General features: G+C 45.4%; 1 protein-coding gene across 1 annotated transcript in view; it reads left to right on the top strand.

Moving 5' to 3' along the window:
* Positions 1-16,737, top strand: part of LOC143986892 (uncharacterized) — a 133,079-nt gene extending 116,342 nt beyond the window's left edge. Inside the window, exons 15-21 of the mRNA XM_077485298.1 lie at positions 12,896-13,038; positions 13,127-13,250; positions 13,367-13,464; positions 13,554-13,775; positions 13,855-14,061; positions 14,185-14,326; positions 14,975-16,737. Of these exons, the coding sequence (XP_077341424.1) occupies positions 12,896-13,038; positions 13,127-13,250; positions 13,367-13,464; positions 13,554-13,775; positions 13,855-14,061; positions 14,185-14,326; positions 14,975-16,473 (2,435 nt within the window). The 3' untranslated portion in view covers positions 16,474-16,737. The remainder of the gene's footprint in view (positions 1-12,895; positions 13,039-13,126; positions 13,251-13,366; positions 13,465-13,553; positions 13,776-13,854; positions 14,062-14,184; positions 14,327-14,974) is intronic.
* Positions 16,738-23,096: the final 6,359 nt, after the last annotated feature.

A 23,096-nucleotide genomic window follows, 5' to 3' on the forward strand; every position in this document is an offset into this window, starting at 1 on the left:
ATAAAGCTGATGGATCTCTGATGTCAAAACTGTCCTCTGATGAAGCTGATTTACCTCGTATGTCTCCCCAGTCCTCCAATGAAGCTTATGGACCTCTGATGTTCCCTCGATCTCCGATGAACTATTGATATCTCTCCTGTGATCAGATGAAGCTGATGGTCCCCTGTCCTCCAAAAAGTACTGGATCTTTGTCGTTTAAAATGGGTGACAATATTTATTAACATGGTGGGGCAGCACAGTGGTGTAGTGGTTAGCACTTTCACCTAGCAGCAATAGGGTTGCTAGTTCAAATCCCAACCACGACACTACCTGCCTGGAGTTTGCATGTTCTCCCTGTGCCTGCGTGGGTTTCCTCCGGGTACTCCGGTTTCCTCCCACACTCCAAAGACATGCTGGTAGGTTAATTAGACCCTGTCCAAAAGAATTGGCCATAATATGTGTATGTCAATGTTGTAAGTGTGTCGGGACTCTACAGATTAAAGGACCGTGTAAATAGCTGCAGATGGACACCGGTGGCAAGAAAAGCACCCTGAGGCGATTCAGTTCGTATAGGTAGCGCTATATAAGTCATTCATTCATTCTGTTCTCATTCTACAAATTAAATAAAAAAATAGAAGATCCAGAGAGAGGTCAATTCCAGGTGAAGTGATTTGATTTCACTATGATCCATTTGCGACTATGAGAAAACAGCGTTAAAACCCCAAACTTGTATTTATTTTTGCATTGGAGCTCCCCTTTATATTGATATTAGACCTCATAATTGAGCTGCACTTTTACCTCCCCCCCCCCCTCCTTTTATCTGAAGAGGCAGTGGGTGGGGTGTAAACATGTCCCAGCGGTGCTGGTTCTCTTCACAGTGACATCAGCAATTCTCCCCAGGGTGTAAATTTTGATGGGTGTAGCACCTGCTGAATGCCACCCATTGAAGTTAATGAAGCCGCTCTGTAACTGCCCAGAAAGTGCATGCGATGTATGTGGTTACAGCACACAAGTGTGGAGTAAAAGGGGTTAAAGCCACTCGTTAGAAGGTGACACAACTCCGCCCCACTGCCTGTTACATGATCTCTGAAAAACAATGAGAATCACTCTTTACAGAGGAGATGCACACAAGGCCAAAAAGAAGGAATTCATTCACGATGAGTCATACCGGTCTACAATGTGCCAAGGAATATTACACAGGAGGGGCTCAGCGTGGATTTATCATGGGGGTTCCTCCATATGGAAAAGGCTTGACTTGGGAAGGCATGGATCAGTGGGGGTGGAACTTGGGAAATAAGGACTCTGTGGGGGTGGAACTTTGTCAGCAGGGCTCTGTTGAATAGGATACTGTAGGGATGGGACTTGGGAGGGCAGGGCTTTGTGGGGGTAGAACTTGGGAAATAAGGACTCTGTGGGGGTGGGACTTGGTCAGCAGGGCTCTGTGGGGATGGAATTTGGGAGGGTAAGATTCTGTGGGGATGGAATTTGGGAGTGAAGGGTGCTGTGGGTTTGGAATTTGGAAGAGTAGGATACTGTGGGGATGGGACTTGGGAGGGCAGGAATCTGTAGAGGCAGGACTTGAGAAAGCAGGACACTGTAGGGGCCGGACTTGAGTGGAAAGGGTTCTGTGGGGGCGGGGCTTGGGAGAGTGTAGATGTGCTTCCAGATGGACATATTCTGTCAAACATGACATGTGGGTGTGTAGGTACGCTTTAAGAGCCAACATTTTTTTTAACTGTTTGAGTTTTAAGAGCATTAGTGATTTTCTTCAAAGCAAACGATAGAGTAATGCACTGGCCTCGAAAGACAGTATTAAGTGAGACATCCTGGCTAAGATTCTCAGCAAAATAAGTCTTTAACGTTAATTCCATCTCTAATATAATATAGCAGCCCATAGAATCTGTGACCAAATCCATAAATACAATCGGAGAGCCTCACTTGATAAGGAAGGCAACTCCCTCCCATTTCCTCCTGTAATGCCGTGTACACATGACCGTTGGAATAAACTCCTAAGGTTTTTCTGACAGAGTTCCGATGGAATTCCGCTGAAATTGTCTTGCCTACACACGATGACACGAAAGTCCAATGGTCTAGAACGTGGTGACATACAACACGTATGGCGACAGGACGAGAAAAAGGAATTTCAATAGCCAGTAGCCAATAGCTGCCCTCTCGTATTTGCTTCAGAGCATGCGTCGTTTTTGGTCCATTGGAAAGAGCATACAGACGAGTGGTTTTCCCGATAGGAATTGATTCCATCGGAAATATTTACAACATGTTCTATTTCTAAGTCAGTCAGAATTTTCGGGAAAAAAAAGTCTGATGAGGCCCACACGCGATCGGAATATTCAATGAAAAGATTCCGTCTGACTTTTTCTGCCGGAAAGTCCGACCGTGTGTACGCGGCATTAGAAGTTTGATAAATCTGTGAGTAATGGTGGGATACAAATGTGAGCATGTCTCTTCTATCTGAATGAGTCTTCTGTACAAAAATGATGTCCACTCGAGATTGTCTGAACTCCCGAAGTGCCAGATGTCCTCTGTAGTTAGAGTTTAAACATTTAGGGCAGCCATTCTCAACCAGGGTTCCGTGGAACCCTGACGTTTCTCTAGAGGTTGCTAGGGGTTCCTTGAGCTATGGCTAATGAACCACCTTTTTGATGGTGCCTACAGAGTTCAAGGTTCAGCATCACTTAGCAAAGCCAACAGCATGACACCAAATATATTTTTAGCTGTCTTTAAGGGTGGCATTCTGAAGGGGAACATTCTTCCTTTTGATCACCAGTATAAGGGGCTTGTTCTATTGACCCTCGATTAATTGGATTTAGTAAGGGTTCCTTGAGACCTGAAAACTATTTTTGGGGTTCCTCTAGGGTTAAAAGGTTGAGAAAGCCTGATTTAGGGACAGAATCTTAACCATGATAAGATATCAATTGGTGAACAAAAGATAGAGAAGTACTGCAGTGCAACCCAAAAACAGTTAATAAGTGACAGACAAACACCCAAGAAAAGGAGAGCATAGAAAAGGAAAAAATAAAAGATCTGTGATGAAGAAGCTGACCGAATCACCCAATATCTCGAACATGCAGGACTGCCCCGACTGCGTGACGACGATCTACTAGGACTCAATTCCACCATTAACGCGAAGGAACTGGCGGCGACTGTGAATGACCTCCCCGCACATAAGTCCCCCGGACCGGGCGGGTTACCGTACGAATATTACAAGACTTTCCTTCCCTTGCTCAGCCCACACATGACTAAACTATACAATGCTTTCCTTCACCAATCTCCGGTCCCTAGTGACATGCAGAGATCTTTTCTGTTCCTGATTCCAAAGCCAGACAAAGATCCGGCAATATGCACCAGTTACAGACCTATAGCCCTGCTTGACTCTGACTTGAAAATATTCACCAAAACAAATTCACCTCTCAAACAGACTGAACGTACTCCTCCCCCTTTGATACATAAGGACCAAGTGGGTTTTGTCCCCCTGCGTCAGGCAGGAGACAATACTAGGAAAGTAATAGACTTAACTGAAGTAGCCAATAGAGAAGGAGCAGAATTAGTAACTTTATGCCTGGACGCAGAAAAGGCGCTTGACCGCCTAAACTGGCCCTTTATGATGGCCACGCTACGTCACATGGGTTTCAGGGGACCCTTCCTCCAGGCAGTAAAAAATCTCTACACTAACCCCACCTCCTAAGTAAAGACCCCGTTCGCCACCTCGCCCACCTTCTGGATCACTAATGGCACCCGCCAGGGCTGCCCCCTTTCCCTCTGCTATTTTCACTCTATGTAGAGCCCCTGGCGGGACGGCCATTAGGGGCAATCTGGACATTAGGGGGATCTCGGTTAGGGGTGAGGAGTTCAAGATTTCCCAGTTCGCGGACAACATCATCATGACACTGACCCACCCTAGGATCTCCTTGCCTAACCTTCACGCTGAGCTAGACATCTATGGGGCGATCTCGGGGTACAAAACAAATGCAACAAAATCCACAGCTCTCCCTCTGAACACCCCGGAAGCAGAGGTCAAACACTTGCAGTCGACCTTCCCCTACAGATGGGAAAGCACAACTCTTAAATAACTAGGGGTCTCTATCACCCCCTCTTACGACACTCTATACCAAGCCAACTTCCCACCCCTGTACAAAAATGGAAGCCCCCCCAGATCTCCCTCCTGGGTCGGATTACGTCCATCAAGATGGTCATCCTCCCAAAGCTCCTCTACCTCTTCCAGACACTGCCGATCCCAATCCCCTACGCCCACCTACACAAACTCCAAAGCAACACACTGAGATACATCTGGCGCTATAAAAAACAGAATACCAAGCTCGGTCATGACTGCATCTCGTGCGGACGGAGGATTGGCATTCCCAAATCTAGTAAAGTATTACCAAGCGTCCCAACTAAGGGCATTACTGTCATTGGTTTCCCCAGAGGTCCTATAACAAATGGACGCAGATAGAAAAAACATGGTTAGCTCCAGTACACCCAAATAGCCTTCTTTGGAACATGAATGTGGAGGTGCCTCCCGATCGACTGCTAGGACCGATGTCTCACCTCCGTCAGCTTTGGCGCAAATTGTCTTGCTCTGGGGAACTGCAGTCCGAATGTTCAGTAATGAACTCCTTCCTCTATAACCCCAAAATTCCATCCAGCCTCACCCACCAGATGTCCTGGCCTTGGGCCTCCAGAAATTTGTTCCATTTTGGTCACCTGGTACATCCTAGAACCCTCAGGCTGCTGATATTCTCAGAGCTCCAGACCAAACACGATCTGCCACGACAGATATTCTTTAGCTACTTACAGATTAAACACTTTGCCCAGACCGTAGCCCCAAACCTGCAATTGTCCCCACCATCTCCGTTCGAACAGATCATACTGGAGGGGCGAAATCGTAGGGGCCTGATATCGGATATATATCAGCTCCTAAACGCATACCCGATAAGCAGGAAAGGCAAACATGCGTACATGACGAGGTGGGAGAGAGAGCTGGGAGAGGAACTCCCAATGGAGGCATGGCAGGCAGTCTGGAGGCAGACAGCCAAGAGCTCCATATTCACTCTTTATAAAGAAAACTCATAAAGGATCCTCTACTTTTGGTATCAGACCCCAGCAGTCATTCACAAAATTTACCCCTCCACCTCTGACCAATGCTGGCGATGCCAACGTGACAGGGGCTCTCTCTTTCACATCTATTGGACGTGTCCCCTAATAGCCCCGTACTGGAACTCCATCCAACAATTACTGACCCACCTCTTTGAGACATCCATACCCTTCACACCAACATTTTTCCTATTCGGCCTATCTCAACCGAAAATGACCAAACCATGCAAGAAATTGCTTAGACACATACTCACAGCAGCACGCTGTCTAATAGCCCTAAACTGGAAAAAAAAACATACCCCCATCCCAAGAGGCCCTATACACCAGGATTAAAGGCGTTGAACTGATGGCGGCCAGAATAAGAGACAAGCTGGACGAACATAATGCGACATGGGAGCGTTGGCATATTCGGGAGGACACATGGTGAGCTGGCATGGGAGCTGAGATGGCAGTCTACCACCCCTTCTAGCCCTTAATCTTCCCCCCCCCCCCCTCTACCCCCCTCTCTTTCTATTCTCACCCTTTCCATTTTTATTTCTTATTATTTAATTCTCTGTGTACCCCACAGACTACTTATGTAAGGTTATGTGTGACAACAGTTGTGGACATTGCTCCTTAAGACTCTGCTTTAGGACACAGTAATTGAGTGACAAAGTTCACATGCATAGCCTACCACTTCATTTTCAGATACTGTTGATTTCTGCAAGATTGTGTACTGTTAACCTTTTTTTTTTTTTGAGCTTACTAATAAAAACTGTTAATTGAAAAAAATATATATATCTTTTTTATTTAGACTTTAACTGAGTCATCGCACCAGGAGAGCCCCTCCCCCTCCCAACAGAAATGGTGATTACGTTATCCGTTTCATTGAAGGACTAAAGTAAAGAGACCAAATCTATGTGTGAAACCGAGTAAACATGAACAATAGTGCCGTCTGACAGCGAAAACCAGCTCTGTGTGTTTTCACACCCAATTTACAAAACCTTTAATTAGAGGTAAAACTTGTGTAAATAACACCCATTGTTCAGAGGATGAGATCACCTCCGGAGTAAGAGCCCCATGTTGACTCAGCTTCCCCCCAGACAATGGATGAGATACGAGGTTAATGTTCCACCAGATGACACACAGGCATCAATCTCCGGACAGTCAATAATTATCCTGTGTCTGTTTTGGCTGAAAGAAGAAAGCGCTTGGACATTTAAAAACCTGAATACATGTAATATTATACATGTATGTGATCAGAAGTGATGCAATACACACAGTATCTCACAAAAGTAAGTACACCCCTCACAGTTTTGTAAATCTTTTCTTCTATCATATGTGGCAACACTGAAGAAATGACACTTTGCTACAATGTAAAGTAGTGAGTGTACAGCTTGTATAACAGTGTAAATTTGCTGTCCCCTCAAAATAACTCAACACACAGCCATTAATGTCTAAACTGCTGGCAACAAAAGTGAGTACACCCCTAAGTGAAAATGTCCAAATTGGGCCCAAAGTGTCAATATGTTGTGTGGCCACCATTATTTTCCAACACTGCCTTAACCCTCTTGGGCATGGAGTTCACCAGAGCTTCACAGGTTGCCACTGGAGTCCTCTTCCGCTCCTCCATGATGACATCACGGAGCTGGTGGATGTTAGAGACCTTGCGCTCCTCCACCTTCCATTTGAGGATGCCCCACAGATGATAAATAGGGTTTAGGTTTGGAGACATGGTTAGCTAGTCCATCACCTTTACCCTCAGCTTCTTCAGCTAGGCAGTGGTGGTCTTGGAGGTGTGTTTGGGGTGGTTATCATGTTGGAATACTGCCTTGCGGCCCAGTCTCTGAAGGGAGGGGATCATGCTCTGCTTCAGTATGTCACAGTACATGTTGGCATTCATGGTTCCCTCAATGATCTGTAGCTCCCCAGTGCTGGCAGCACTCATGCAACCCCAGACCATGACACTCCCACCACCATGCTTGGCTGTAGGCAAGACACACGTGTCTTTGTACTCCTCACCTGGTTGCCACCACACACGCTTGACACCATTTGAACCAAATAAGTTTATCTTGGTCTCATCAGACCACAGGACATGGTTCCAGTAATCCATGTCCTTAGTCTGCTTGTCTTCAGCAAACTGTTTGCGGGCTTTCTTGTGCAGCCTCTTTAGAAGAGACTTCCTTCTAGGACGACAGCCATGCAGACCAATTTGATGCAGTGTGTGGCGTATGGTCTGAGCACTGACAGGCTGACCCCCCTACCCCTTCAAACTCTGCAGCAATGCTGGCAGCACTCATACGTCTATTTCCCAAAGACAACCTCTGGATATGATGCTGCGCACATGCACTCAACTTCTTTGGTCAACCATGGCGAGGCCTGTTCTGAGTGGAACCTGTCCTGTTATACCGCTGTATGGTCTTGGCCACCGTGCTACAGCTCAGTTTCAGGGTCTTGGCAATCTTCTTATAGCCTAAGCCATCTATATGTAAAGCAAAAATTCTTTTTTTCAGATCCTCAGAGAGTTCTTTGCCATGAGATGCCAAGTTGAACTTCCAATGACCATGATGAGAGAGTGAGAGCGATAACACCAAGTTGAACACACCTGCTCCTCATTCACACCTGAGACCTTGTAACACTAACAAATCACATGACACCGGGGAGGAAAAATGACTAATTGTGGCCCAATTTGGACATTTTCACTTAGGGGTTTACTCACTTTTGTTGCCAGCGGTTTAGACATTAATGGCTGTGTGTTGAGTTATTTTGAGGGGGCGGCAAATTTACACTGTTATACAAGCTGTACAATCACTACTTTACATTGTAGCAAAGCGTCATTATTCAGTGTTGTCACATGAAAAGATAGAATAAAATATTTTCAAAAATGTGACTGAGGGGTGTACTCACTTTTGTGAGATACTGTATATCAGACTCCAGGTCACAGATAACCACCACGATTTTAATATCCACTGACCCCATGAGTAATCTAATAATGAATGATGTAATGAATAATCCATAAGATAGAAATATACATTTTGATATAAAACAAGTGAAGAATTATGTTTAACCACTTGCCACCCGCCATATTGCAAAATGACGGCGGCAAAGTGGTTTCGATATCCTGACTGGGCGTCATATGACGTCACCAGGATATCAAGCCGCTGTGTGCCCTCGAGGGCACGCATCTCGACAATGGTTGTTGTGGGGTGTCAGTCTGACACACCGCAACTCTGATCTAGGTAAGGGGTCTCTGACAGAGGCTCTTTACCACGTGATCAGCCGCGTCCAATCACGGCTGATCACAGTGTAAACAGGAAGAGCCGTTGATCGGCTTTTCCTCACTCGTGTCTGTCAGATGCGAGGAGAGCCGAGCTGTTCCTCTGACAGGGGGGTCTGTGCTGATTGTGGGCATCCCCCATGGATGCCCACACTGCACAACCAGGGATACCACCGGGACCACCAGGGATTTCACCACCAGTTATGCCACCCTAGACCACCAGGGATGTCAATCAGTGCCCACAATGGATGCCAATCAGTGTCCACAATGGGCATCACTGATTGACAGGCATTATTGTTTGGCACTGATTGGCATCCATCAGTACCATCTATTAGTTTTCCTCAGTTCCACCTATTAGTGCCCATCCATGCCTATCAGTGCCACCTATCAGTGCCCATCTGTGCTGCCTATCAGTGCCCATCCGTGCCGCTTATCAGTGCCCATCTGTGCTGCCTTTCAGTGCCCAGTGCCACCTATGTGTACCCATCAGTGCTGCATATCAGTGCCACCTATCAGTGCACATCAGTGCCGCCTATCTGTTCCCCATCAGTGCCGCATGTTAGTGCCCATCATCAGTGCCCATCAGTGCCACCTCATTGGTGCCACCTCATCGGTGCCGCCTTATCAGTGCCCATCAGTGCCGCCCCATCAGTGCAGGAGAAAACGTACTTATTTACAAAGTTTTCGGTCTTTTTTTGTTTAGCAGAAAATAAAAAAACGCAGAGGTGATCAAATACCACCAAAAGAAAGCTCTATTTGTGGGAACAAAATGATAACAATGTAGTTTGGGTACAGTGTAGCATGACCGCGTAATTGTCATTCAAAGTGCGACAGCGCTGAAAATGAAAATTGGTCTGGGCAGGAAGGGAGGAAAGTGCCCTGTATTGAAGTGGTTAAATACCCATCATTGTTATATAGACATAAGAAACTGTGACCTGACCACATCTACATGAAAAATCCCCAGATAACATGTGTTGTCCCAAGACAAATAGATCTTCATAGGAGATACAGGAGTCATCCATTCATCCATATAAATATCCATTGTGTGTGATATTAATTCATCAAATTTATACTAAGTGTATTGTATTTTGTACCAATTGCCGGAGTCCCTGAACAATATAGATATATATTCATAAGCCCCAATATATAGATAAATACCCATTATAAAAGAAAACATATTTTTCTTTTAACAAATAGTTTAGAACAGGCTTTCTTAACCTTTTAACCCTAGAGGAACCCCAAAAATAATTTTAATGTTTCGAGGAACCCTTACTAAAACCAAATCATCCGGGCTCAGTAGGAACCATGCCCCTTATACTGGCGGCCAATAGGAAGAATGTCCCCCTTGAAGTGGTGTTCAGATTGCCACCCTTAAAGACAGCTAAAAAGATATTTGGTGTCATGTTGCTGGCTTTGCTAGGTGATGCTGAACCTTGAACTCTGTAGGCACCATCAAGTAGGTGGTTCACCAGCCACAGCTCAAGGAACCCCTAGAAACCTTTGGAGGAACCTCAGGGTCCCATGGAACCCTGGTTGAGAATGGCTGGTTTGGAATATATTTTCTGTCCTCAGACACACCTAGTGACTGAAGATGATATTACCTGAGCTCACCAGGTAAATCATTAAAGTTCTCCAATCAATGGAGAATAAGCCAAACCTTCTGGGCTGAGCTTATGATAATTTTACAAGCTTATTGTCCCAGATGGTATAAAGGATGTGAGGGCCATAGAGAGAGGATCACAGACCCACACGCCGGATACACCCCCTAGACGATCAAGAAGTCTGCTGATATTTGACCATTCCCCATCTTGCTGGACCCCGTGACTGGAACCACTCGATGTACTTAGATATTGGCGGACATCTTCCCCTTTTAAACTGTTGGTAAGATACAGACCATACAAATCTTAATTATATTTTTCTCTCATAATTGTAGGGATTATATTTTATAGTTTATATATTGATATTATCATATGCTGTATGTAGGGTAGTTTATCATTATTATATTCTGTATGTAGGGTAGTTTATCATTATTATATGCCGTATGTAGGGTAGTTTATTATTATTAGTCCTACAATGCTCCTTGTCCTACAATGCTCCTAGTCCTACAATGTCACTAGTACTACAATGCTCCTAGTCCTACAATGCTCCTAGTCCTACAATGCCCCTAGTCCTACAATTTCCCTAGTACTACAATGCCCCTAGTCCTACAATGCCCCTTGTCCTACAATGCCCCTTGTCCTACAATGCTCCTTGTCCTACAATTTCCCTAGTACTACAATACCCCTAGTCCTACAATGCTCCCTGTCCTACAATGCTCCTAGTCCTACAATTTCCCTAGTACTACAATGCCCCTTGTCCTACAATGCTCCTTGTCCTACAATTTCCCTAGTACTACAATACCCCTAGTCCTACAATGCTCCTTGTCCTACAATGCTCCTAGTCCTACAATTTCCCTAGTACTACAATACCCCTAGTCCTACAATGCTCCTTGTCCTACAATGCTCCTAGTCCTACAATTTCCCTAGTACGACAATGCTCCTAGTCCTACAATGTCCCTAGTACTACAATGCTCCTAGTCCTACAATGCCCCTAGTCCTACAATGCTCCTAGTCCTACAATGCTCCTAGTCCTACAATGCCCCTCCTTGTCCTACTGGACCAAGTAAGCAACTTAGAGACAATAGTACGGTCATATCTGAAGGATACCATGAGGATGACATAATAAAGCCACATATACCAGAAAGTTCTTCTGTACCAAACACACCAGCCAGGAAAGAGAGCAGCTCTTCAACACCTTCTGGAGCTGAACAGCATTCCCCAGGAAAATCACTGTGGCCTTGTGCAGCGTTCGAGTTTCCAGACCGCCAAATAGACTCATCTGTAGTGTATCTACCAGTAACACAGCATGTTATGTTTACGACTGTTCACAATCTGTTTTTAGGTTGTTTACACATTTTTGGATTGAATGTAAAAAAAGATATGTTATGGACTTCTTATACAAATACAGTGACTCTATAGTAATATACTCTATGGTAATATTGCATTGCTTGTACTTCCTGTTCTGTGTTTGCTGTTCCTGTTATACAATTCAACACGACTCCTCAAACAGCTTGCAGTGTCTTCATTTCTATGCTTGAAACAGCCGTGTTCACACTACGAGACGATTCACGAGCTGCAGTTCCTCTGAGCTCCACAAGGTGGTGATCTCACCTCTACCCAGTAAAAAAGTCTCTATGGAATACAGACAGGAAGTGATGTCAAGTAAAGACGGCATTGTTTTTGGTAAGAAGTAGAGAGGAGACGTTGCTGGATCTGGCGGCAGAGGAGGTAATATGTAGATTAACCCCTTCAGGGGGATCAGTTGATGATGAATATATCTTCCTTCCAAATCTGGCCATACATGGTTCAGTTTTATCGTTCATCCAGCGGGATGAGAGTAAAAAACAGAAGTGATTCCCCCATCCACACATTGGAGGGGGATGGGGGAATCCTCCCCGCTGCACTATTGTATTCTGACAATGGGGGGCGCTCCTCCGCTCTCAGAATACACAGATCAGTGATGAAGCTATTGGCTGCAGCCGCTGATGGAGTGACTTTTATCCGGCAGTGACCACACATGGATGGAAATGTGACCGATCCCTGCTGAACCAGCTGAATTTCCATGTCTCTATGGTCACCATAAGTGACTTCCTCCCCTCCCCCTTATCCCCTTCATTATGTAAGTCATGCTGAGATCATCTCCCATTGGCTGAGCAATATTCTCATTGGTCTCTGAGCTCCTTCTTGCTATTCCTCGTCCTGCCTGTTGTTTCCTTGGATTGATTTTCTGTGTAGTGACCCCGGCTTCATCTCTTGGATGCGCTCGTCTGTTGCTTGTCCTGACCTTTATCCTGATTCCTGGATCTCCTCCTCATCTCTCCTCCATATCCTCTTACACAGCTTTTCTCCACACCTGCAGTGATCCTGGGGGGTGGAAACTTGGCACCAGCACTCAGCAAAATCCATCCCCACCATTAGGAGCTCTGGAGAAAACTGTCTGCTATTTACACTCTGTTCCTCCGCACGTCACCTGATCACATGAGAGCTTACTTTCACACATTCCTGACAGATTTCTGTATGGTAAAGGTCAAAGTTCACTCTTCAGTTTAGGAGAGGAAGGACACACCCAGGAACAATGATTTGGTTTGTACAGGAGCCTCATATAGAGGACCCCTCAAATCACCCCATCCAAATGTCCCTCCATCCAGAGTCTATATGTCCTATGACATCACACTGACCTCACAGCTCCTCCTCCCAATGTCCCTACAACTTCTTTTTGGTTTCTGATGCTCTTAGGATGTGGGCAGACTCTTGGAATCCCCACTAGCAAAGTGGGACTATTGCTCCTGCATTGTATGTAATGACATCAGAATATCTGCAACAAGCTTTTAACCTGCATAGTGTGGGGGTCCCGTGTGGGTAAATTGTACCTCAATATTAAAGTAGGGCTTTAATAAAATGGAGACCTGAATGGTGAGGTGAGGAGGATTCTGGGAATAACATTTAATTTTAGTATTTGTGTTCAGATCCTACAGGTTTTCCTCCTGTGAAGTCTGGAGATCATATGACCATCACATTGCCTCCATCTGCCTCCCTGATAGAATAGAGAAATACAAAGAAGATTCTAGAAGTCACCAGAGAGATGATGGAGGAGAGGTGAGGAGGATTCTGGGAATTCTGGGACATTATCCAGTAACAGACAAGGGATGTGTCTGGATGGTGACTGTATCATTGTGTGTGTCAGGTTCCTATAAGGTGTCAGGATGTCACTGTCTATTTCTCCATGGAGGAGTGGGAGTATTTAGAAGGACACAAGGATCTCTACAAGGACGTCATGATGGACAATCAGCCGCCCCTCACATCACCGGGTAAGAGGAGACTTTATTGTAAAGGAGAGAGCAGTACGGAGGCTCCACCTAGATCCCCCATTATCTGATAAACACATAGAAACAATGTATTCAGTCAGTGTGTGTGTTTCCTACAGATGGATCCAGTAATGGGAACCCACCAGAGAGATGTCCCCATCCTCTGTATTCCCGGGATTCCACACAGGAAGATCACACCATCCCCCACCATCATCAGGTAGATGAGGAACAATCACTGATAGTATCATTAGGATCTGTACATTATCTGCATTGTTACCATTGATGTCATTTTTATTATATATTCAGAGTGGAAACCTGAGAGATTCTAAAGTTGAGGTTAAAGAAGAGATAAAAGAGGAGGATGATGAGGATGGGGTGATGGAGGAGTCTCTAAAAGAACACAAAGATCTGTACCAGGACACCATGGTGGAGTCATCCAGCTACAGAAACCCACCAGAGAGATGTCCCCATCCTCTGTATTCCCGGGATTCCACACAGGAAGATCACACCATCCCCCACCATCATCAGGTAGATGATTGACAATTATTGGTAGTTCTGATTTATACACAGCATGTTTGTTACAATGAATGTTTTATTATATATTCAGAGTGGAAAACTCGGGGATGATAATATTGATGTTAAAGAAGAGTATAAAGAGGAGGATGAGGAGTATGGAGTGATGGAGGAGTTTTCAGAAGGACACAAGGATAAGATGGAGCCACAAAATACCAGGAACCCACCAGAGAGATGTCCCCGTCCTCTGTATTGCCGGGATTCCACACAGGAAGATCACACCATCCCCCACTGTTACAAGGTTGGTGGGATGGAACATCTAGAACATGGACTTGTGGAGACACTGTGTGGATTTTCTATGCAATGTCACAATAATAAATCTTCGATCTTACAGATGATATTTTCTCTCATTTTCTTGGTTTAGAGTGGAGATCCAATCGATATAGAATTTGAGGTGAAATCAGAAGAAGAAGAGAGGTATGTGAGGGATGATCAGCAGTCTATGGAGGAGGCTGGAATAACGGGGACATTTATAGAGGAGGACACTCCTACAGAGATCAGCACAGGTGGGTCATTAACACTAAATACATTCCTCCACCCATACTGCTCACTGATTGGTCCAGAGTAGGGTGGGGACTGGGTGATAATCCTCTTTCTCTGTGCTGCAGACACAATTTATGTATCTAGACTGGATTTATGGAGATTCTGGGGATCAGCTGGAAGTAAAATGTTAATTTTCACCATAGATGGACATAAACATCTGGGGCAGGTGCTTTGGGTCTTGTACCCCATGCCCGGGTTTAGCAACATCTCTGATAGAATAATTCTCCCAGGATTACGTGTTCTGTTGTTTGCTGGCTGTAGATGGATATGTCTGTTATTCATGACTAAATCATGGACTAAATAAGGAAGTGCAGGACTTCTTGTGTTGGGAAGATGGCAATGAGTGATAGAGGGGGAGGGGACACTCGTCCTATAATCCCCTCATCACTGTCACTCCTATAAATGACAGTTCTCGTTGTTTCCTCACTCTCTGACTAAGGTCCATGAATAAAGAAATGATCTGGTAGGAGATCAGAGGACCCATTTACTAGTTACCTTGAGGGGGGAATTGTAAGATCCTCAGAGGCAAAGCTGCCTGATGTGGGCGGAGTCCTGGTTTAGGGGAACCAATCAGCTCATGTCTAGTAATAATCTTTGTATTTCTATTGTAGTAGATGGACGGGAGATGAGGAAAACCTCAGAGGATTGTCTCACTTTGTCTCCAGACTGTAAAGTAGAAGATGAGGACATCACACAGTATAGTCCAGGAGAAAACCCGACTACCTCAAATGTCCATCCGGCACCACACAGTGTAGATGGACCATCGTATTCCTCTTATCCTGAGGAACCTCAGACTGTGAGGGACGGGGCCGTCCTTCCAACAGAGAAGAGCTTTTCCTGTACTGAGTGTGGGAAATGTTTCCGTTGTAAATACAATCTTAATGTGCATATAAGATCTCACACAGGGGAGAAGCCGTATTCCTGTCCTGAGTGCGGAAAATCTTTTTCAGTGAAGTCCAGTCTTTCCAAACATCAGAGATCTCACACAGGGGAGAAGCCGTATTCCTGTCCTGAGTGCAGGCAATGTTTTATTAAAAAATCAGATCTTGTCATACATCAGAGATCTCACACAGCGGAAAAGTCGTATTCCTGTTCTGAGTGCGGGAAATGCTTTATCCAAAAATCACAACTTGTTGTACATCAGAGATCTCACACAGGAGAAAAGCCGTATTCCTGTCCTGAGTGCGGGAAATGTTTTTCACGAAAGACCCATCTCTCCAGACATCATAGATCTCACACAGGGGAGAAGCCATATACCTGTCCTGAGTGCGGGAAATGTTTCACTGATAAATACAATATTGATGTGCATAAAAGATCCCACACAGGGGAGAAGCCGTATACCTGTCCTGAGTGCGGGAAAAGTTTTTCACAGAAGTCTGATCTTTCCAAACATCAGAGATCACACACAGGGGAGAAGCCGTATTCCTGTCTTGAGTGCGGGAAAAGTTTTTCACAGAAGAATGATGTTTACAAACATCAGAGATCTCACACTGGGGAGAAACCTTATTCCTGTCTTGAGTGTGGGAAATGTTTTTCACAGATGTCTGCTCTTTACACACATCAGAGATCTCGCACAGGGCAAAAACCATATTCCTGTCCTGAGTGTGGGAAAAGTTTTTCACAGAAGTCTGATGTTTCCAGACATCAGAGATCTCACACCGGGGAAAAACCTTATTCCTGTACTGTGTGCGGGAAATGTTTTTCACAGACGTCTGCGCTTTACACACATCAGAGATCTCACACAGGGCAAAAACCATATTCCTGTTCTGAGTGCGGGAAATGTTTTTCACGGAAGGCCCATCTTTCCAGACATCAGATATCTCACATGGGAGAGAAGCCTTTTTCCTGTCCTGAGTGCGGGAAATGTTTTTCACAGAAGTCCCATCTTTACTTACATCAGAGATCTCACACGGGGGAGAAGCCGTATTGCTGTCCTGAGTGCAGAAAATGTTTTTCAGACATGTCTGGTCTTTATAGACATCAGAGATCTCACAGGGGGGAGAAGCCATATTCCTGTCCTGAGTGTGGGAAATGTTTTTCACAGAAGTTCAATCTTTCTAAACATCAGAGATCTCACACGGGGGAGAAGCCACTTTCCAGTCCTGAGTGAGGGAATTGTTCCTCACTGAAGTCCTGTGTATTAGTGCCTTGACTGCGGGAAATGTCTTCTATATGAATGTTGCTGGACATCACAGCTCTCATGTGGGGAAGAAGCACACCCTGATATACACCTCAGATATACTCCATGGCTGATCTTCATCATGTAAAAACAGTTCATAAGGAGATCAGAGATCACCAAAGACATGGATGAAGTGTTGTACCGTGTTGGCCATTGATAGCAGGAGAAAAATAAAAATGGAGTCATTCCCTTTCATTGGCTAAGTACATTTTGTGATGTAAGCTTTCACAAACACTTAGAGGTCTATATATATATAAAAATAATTATTTGAACACGTATGACAAGTATTTGTCCATCTGTGAGAACTGTTGGTCATGTTTATTTTTTAACCACTTACGGACCGCTCGCTGTCATTATACGGTTGCACTTTGAAGTAGAATATCGTTGTTTTTGGCAGCAGCCGCAAGATCACTTTTATCGGTTTGCGGGAGAGGGCCACCCCCCGCCACTCTCCGGTGCCCTCCGCCGCTTACCGGAGATGCCGGCAGCAGTGGAGGCAATCGCTAGGGATGGCCTTGCGGTTCGCCCGGCGGTCAGTTCGTGGTGAATTTTGCTCGTTCGGGATTCGCCAAACCGGCGGACTTCTGGTGCTGTTCGCCTGGCGGATATATGTGTTTACATTGTGAAAGAACTTTGACCTATGATGACACATCCATCATGTGGTACAGGACAGCCAATTGAGACATTTCAGCACATGGACACTTGAACATTCCCCTTACCTTATAAATAGTGAAAGGTGAAACAACAGCGCTGTCTATAAATAACAAATGTCAGTGAACAAATTATAAAGAAAAATAGAATACTAGTCAAAAAAGAAGCTGAGCTGAAAAACCATAAAGGTACGTAATATACATTCATATGACAATGGATATTAGGAATTACCGTATATACTCGAGTATAGGTCGATCCGAATATAAGCCGAGGCCCCTAATTTACCACAAAAAACTGGGAAAACTTATTGACTCGAGTATAAGCCGGGGGTGGGAAATGCAGCAGCAACTGTAAGTGGCAAAGAGGGTCAACAATGCCCATCTGCAGCTGCATGTCTCACTGTGTCTATTGCATGCCTCCCTGTGTCCTGTGCAGATCTGCCTACCTCACTGTGTCCTGTGTATGCCTCCCTGTGTCCTGTGTATGCCTCCCTGTGCAGATCTGCCTACCTCACTGTGTCCTGTGTATGCCTCCCTGTGTCCTGTGTATGCCTCCCTGTGTCCTGTGTATGCCTCCCTGTGCAGATCTCCCTACCTCACTGTGTCCTGTGTATGCCTCCCTGTGTCCTGTGTATGCCTCCCTGTGTCCTGTGCAGATCTGCCTACCTGACTGTGTCCTGTGTATACCTCCCTGTGTCCATTGCAGCCTACCTGTGCTAATCTTCATCCTTTGTGTCCTGTGCATGCCTCCGTGTGCCCATCTGCAGCCACCGATCAGCGTGTCATAAAAACATACGGCGGCCATTCCAGTATTCAAAAGCCGCCCCTCCTCTTCGTCTGTGATAGGCAGAACACTCAATTTCCCAGCAGTCAGTTTTCAGCATACCACGGACATCCGCTCATCCTCGTCTGAGGTATGAGGATGAGGGGATGTCCGTGATAGGCTGAAAACTGACTGCTGGGAAATTGAGTGTTCTGCCTATCAGACGAGGAGGAGGCACGGCTTTTAAATACTGGAATGGCCGCTGTATGTTTTTATGACACCCTGGCCGCCGTCTGTCTACATGACATGCCTGATCAGGTAGGCAGACGGCGGTGACTCGAGTATAAGCCGACGGGGGCACTTTCAGCCTAAAAAAAAGGGCTGAAAATCTCGGCTTATACTCGAGTATATACGGTATACTGAAATGATTCACTACTACCGTGCAAAAATTATTCTTGGCAAAATAAAAAACACATTAATTTCCCACATATAATGAGCTATGTAAATGTTATAAACTTAAATGATAGTGAAAAACCGGTGCACATAGTCCACAAATGTATAAAAAGTCCACAACTAAAATGAAGAAAATAAATTGTAGAAGCAGGGGAATACGAAGATAAAACATCAGTCCTCTTAGGTGACACCGCACACAACACCCTCAAGATGTGAAAAAGGTGCATCAAGGAGAAAATCCTCCACCAATAGATCTACTGAGGCTTACCAGCTAGCCAGATCTCTTTTTAAGGGGATCAAACGTACCTGAGACTTATCCCCCAGCCTGGACCTTTATGCCGAAATGCAATCACTGGTAACTTAGATCCGTGTACCTCCTCCTTAGGCATCTCTCATCCCAGCCACATTGATGAATATTATTAGGACAGAACAAACAGAAAAGGTCCCATAGCGTAACTCCACAAAAAAACTTTTATTAAAACACATAGGCGTCAATATTACACTCACAATTTTAGCAGTATACAAGCGCGTATCCAAATCACGAGCCGGCTGGCTCTCTCTTTCTCACTGCCCGTCCTTCCTGGACCGATGGGAAATGGTGGTGACGTCAGCACGCTGCTCAACCCTATGTCGTTTAGTCAAAGGTGACTTCTTCCTGGGGTCAGCGCTGCTGACTGATTGTGCAGCTGTCTTTTGTCAGTGTAGGGAAAGGACGCTGTGTGGAGCAGGGACAGTCAGTTTAATCACTAGGTCAGTTTAATCACTAGGTCCTTTTAAGGACTGGTATAGGTGTACAGTATATAGGGTTGTACACGTATAACATACTTTCTTTCAAATATACAAAGTATATTATGGTGTACTGCTGACTGCTGTGCTGCTGAGTGCTGACCAATTCTGCAGCTGTCTTTTATCAGTGTAGGGACTGAGGGACAGTTTGGTGTTTGGAGCAGAGACAGTCTGCAAATCACTAGCTACTAGGTCCACAAAGGTCCTTTTAAGGACTGGTATAGGTGTACATTATATAGGGTTGTACACGTATAATATACTTTCTTTCAAATATAGAAAGTATATTATGGTGCACTGCTGAGTGCTGACCGATTCTGCAGCTGTCCTTTATCAGTGTAGGGACTGAGGGACAGTCTGCAAATCACTAGCTACTAGGTCCACAAAGGTCCTTTTAAGGACTGGTATAGGTGTACTATTTGGTGTGCAGTATATAGGGGTGTAATACACGTATAAAATACTTGCAAATATAGAAAGCGTAGTATAGTGCATTTCCACTGTGCAGCATTGTGACTGCTGAGCGGTTCTGCAGCGATACTACAAAGAGTGACAAACGCAATAAAAAAAAGTATTATAACTGGTGTGATAGACCAGTGGCCCCCCAAAATGGCCGATTGAAGCGGGGTGTTATATACCTTCTTCCACATACATACTGCACTTCTCTAGAGACTTTTGTCACAGGGTCATTTAAAAAATGACAGGCAGAGAAAAAGGCAGGCCCTTCTGCAGGGGTGGTAGGGGTAGGGCAGGAGCAACAGGCTTGAGCCAAAGTGGCAAATTGCAGAAGGTGCGTTCGATTACGTCAAAGGACGCACCAGAATTGGTTGAGTGGCTCACTCAGCCTTACTCTTCTGCACCCTCCTCATCCTCTCGATCTGCACCCTCTTCTTCACTCTCTGCTGTGTGCACCCCCAAAGACACTACCACCAACACCACCACCACATACCCTCCTGTCAGGAAGGGCATGCCAGCACCCAAGATGGCTGCTGAAGAAGACGAACTGTTACCTCTTCATGTCAGGAAGGGCATGCCAGCACCCAAGATGGCTGCAGAAGAAGATGACCTATTAACTCTGCCCCTGTCAGGATGCCATTGGTGTGCACGTACCATGTGACAGCTTTTGCCGCCCAAGCAGGCTATTTAAACTCAGCCAGTTTCCAGGCTCAGTGTTGTCTGCTCTACAGCGTTCCCTGTGTAACCTGCAATTAGCTACCTGACTTCTGTTCCTGTTGTGACCTGGCTTGCTTCCTGACGTTCCTGTTTCCTGCCTGCATCCGACCCCGGCTTGTCCCCCACTCCGCACCTGCCTGCTCCTTCTGCCACTCCGCTGCCAGCCTGTTGACGACCCGGCCTGTAATCTGATTCTGCTTCAGCCCCTGTTCCTGACGTGCCCGTTGTGTATGACTCGGCCTACCTGTACTTGCCTTCTCTTCAGCCTTGAGGGTGCCACCATCCCTTCTGCTGCATCTTCACTCCTGCCTGTGGGGACCAGTTGTCTACTTGTTCCAGCTACCTGCCTACCACTGCTCTGCGATTTCTACAGACACCTCTACAGCCCGGCCGAGTGCTCCAAGCCAGCTCCAGGTTCAGCGATCCCACCAGGCACTCGTGCGACTCTGCATCTCGGTGCTTCCTGTCAGCTCTATCAGGGGCTCCAAGTCAGAGTTGTAAGAGAGGCCATCCTCTGCATATCAGACTCCATCACCAGGTACGTGACACTTCATCCCAGGAGTGGAAAATTGGCAAGCGGACTTTCTAAGCCGCCAACAGTTATTCCCAGGAGAATGGGCTCTACACCCCGACATATTTTAGACCACATGTCACAAATGGGGCACTCCAGACGTAGATCTGTTTGCATCCAGATTCAACAGGAAGCTGGACAAGTTTGTGTCATGGACAAGAGATGCATTTGCTCAGGGGTCAGATGCTCTGACAATTCCCTGGGATTGGTACAATCTAATTTATGCCTTCCCACCATACCCGCTTCTGTCACGGTTCCTGGGAAGAGTCAAGAGGGAAACAAAGTCGGTTCTATTGGTAGCCCCGGCTTGGCCCAGGCGACCTTGGTACGCAGAGATCATGAAGTTGGCAGTAGGCAGGCCTTGGATCCTTCCTCTCCGGTCTGATCTGCTTTCGCAGGGTCCAATTTACCATCCTGCTTTACGCAGTCTGAATTTAACGGTTTGGCTGCTGAGACCCACATTCTGAGAGACCGTGGACTCTCAGGGCCAGTCCTTTCTACTCTGGTCAATGCCAGAAAGCCGGCCTCCAGGCTTATTTACTACAAAATCTGGAAGGCATATGTTTCCTGGTGTGAACCCAGGGGATGGCATCCTAGAAAGTATGTCATTAGCAGGATCTTGGCTTTCCTCCAGTCAGGCCTAGAAATCAATTTGTCCGTAAGCACTATCAAAGTGCAGATTTCAGCCCTGTCAGTGTTTTTCCAGAAGCCATTTGCATCTCATTCCCTTGTGCTGGCTTTTATCCAGGGGGCTATGCAGTTAAGGCCGCCAGTCAAACCTCCGGTATGCCCATGGGATCTGAATTTGGTTCTCTCGGCATTGCAGGGACAACCATTTGAACCATTACATCTGGCTTCGTTAGTTCTTTTGACTAAAAAAATAGTTTTCTTGATAGCCATATCCTCGGCTAGAAGAGTGTCAGAGTTGGCAGCTCTTTCAAGCAAGGAACCTTATCTAATTATTCATAAGGACCGAGTAGTGATGCGTCCTAATAGGTCCTTTCTGCCTAAGGTGGTTTCAGGATTCCATTTGAATCAACATGTAATCCTACCATCCTTTTTTCCGGACCCACAGTCCGCAGAAGAAGAGTCTTTGCACACTTTAAATGTGGTAAGTTTGCTTATTTATTTTGCCAGAAGGCCCTAGGAAGGGCCAAGCGGCATCAAAATCCACTCTCTCAAGGTGGATTAGACAAGTTATTTCTCAGGCCTATAGTGTAAAGGGGAAGATTCCTCCTTTTCAAGTGAAAGCGCACTCTACTAGGGCTGTTAGTGCTTCTTGGGCAGTGCATCACCAGGCCTCCCTGGCTCAGATCTGTAAGGCTGCAACTTGGTCATCAGTCCACACATTCACCAGATTCTATCAGGTGGATGTCAGAGGGCAAGAGGATATCGCCTTTGGGCGCAGTGTACTGCAGGCTGCAGTTTAGATCCTCTGGTCCATGGCGGTCTATAATTCTGATCTGTGTCTCCCTCCCCTCAATCTGAGCATTGCTTTGGGACATCCCACTATGTAATGAAGCTCCTGTGTCCCGTGATGTATGATCAAGAAAATAGGATTTTTATATACAGCTTACCTGTAAAATCCTTTTCTTGAGAGTACATCACGGGACACAGGGCTCCCGCCCTTCTTGGGTTTTACGTGGTTTCTTATTGCTTTGCTACAAAACTGAGGTGCCTCCCATATGGGAAGGGTTATATAGGGGAGGAATTCTCCTTAATTGGGGTTAGCCAGTGTCCAATCACCAGAGGTGCCTATATAACCCACTATGTAATGAAGCTCCTGTGTCCCGTGATGTACTCTCAAGAAAAGGATTTTACAGGTAAGCTGTATATAAAAATCCTATTTTTCATTGTGACTAAAACTTACATAAAAACAAATGATTGATAAGAAATATTTACAGAGTATTGGCTGTACACTCCTGTGGCCAGAATGGCATTCTAGCTTAATTATGGACACGCTGAGTTATCAGCATAGGTAAACACAGACAATTCTACATAAAATAGAAGACGTATAAAAGACAACATGACTTCAGAATGGCTGAACTACTTTTCAAATCACTTTAAAATATTATATTTTAAATAATATACATATTATATAATAATATAATATGTATATTCCTTACAATTAAAGCATTTGAATAAATAGTACCCCAGACTGTGA

The sequence above is a fragment of the Lithobates pipiens genome, unplaced genomic scaffold, assembly GCF_037356315.1.
Source record: "Lithobates pipiens isolate NorthernLeopardFrog02 unplaced genomic scaffold, aLitPip1_a1.2 Scaffold_18, whole genome shotgun sequence".
In the NCBI taxonomy this organism is placed as follows: Eukaryota; Metazoa; Chordata; class Amphibia; order Anura; family Ranidae; genus Lithobates; species Lithobates pipiens.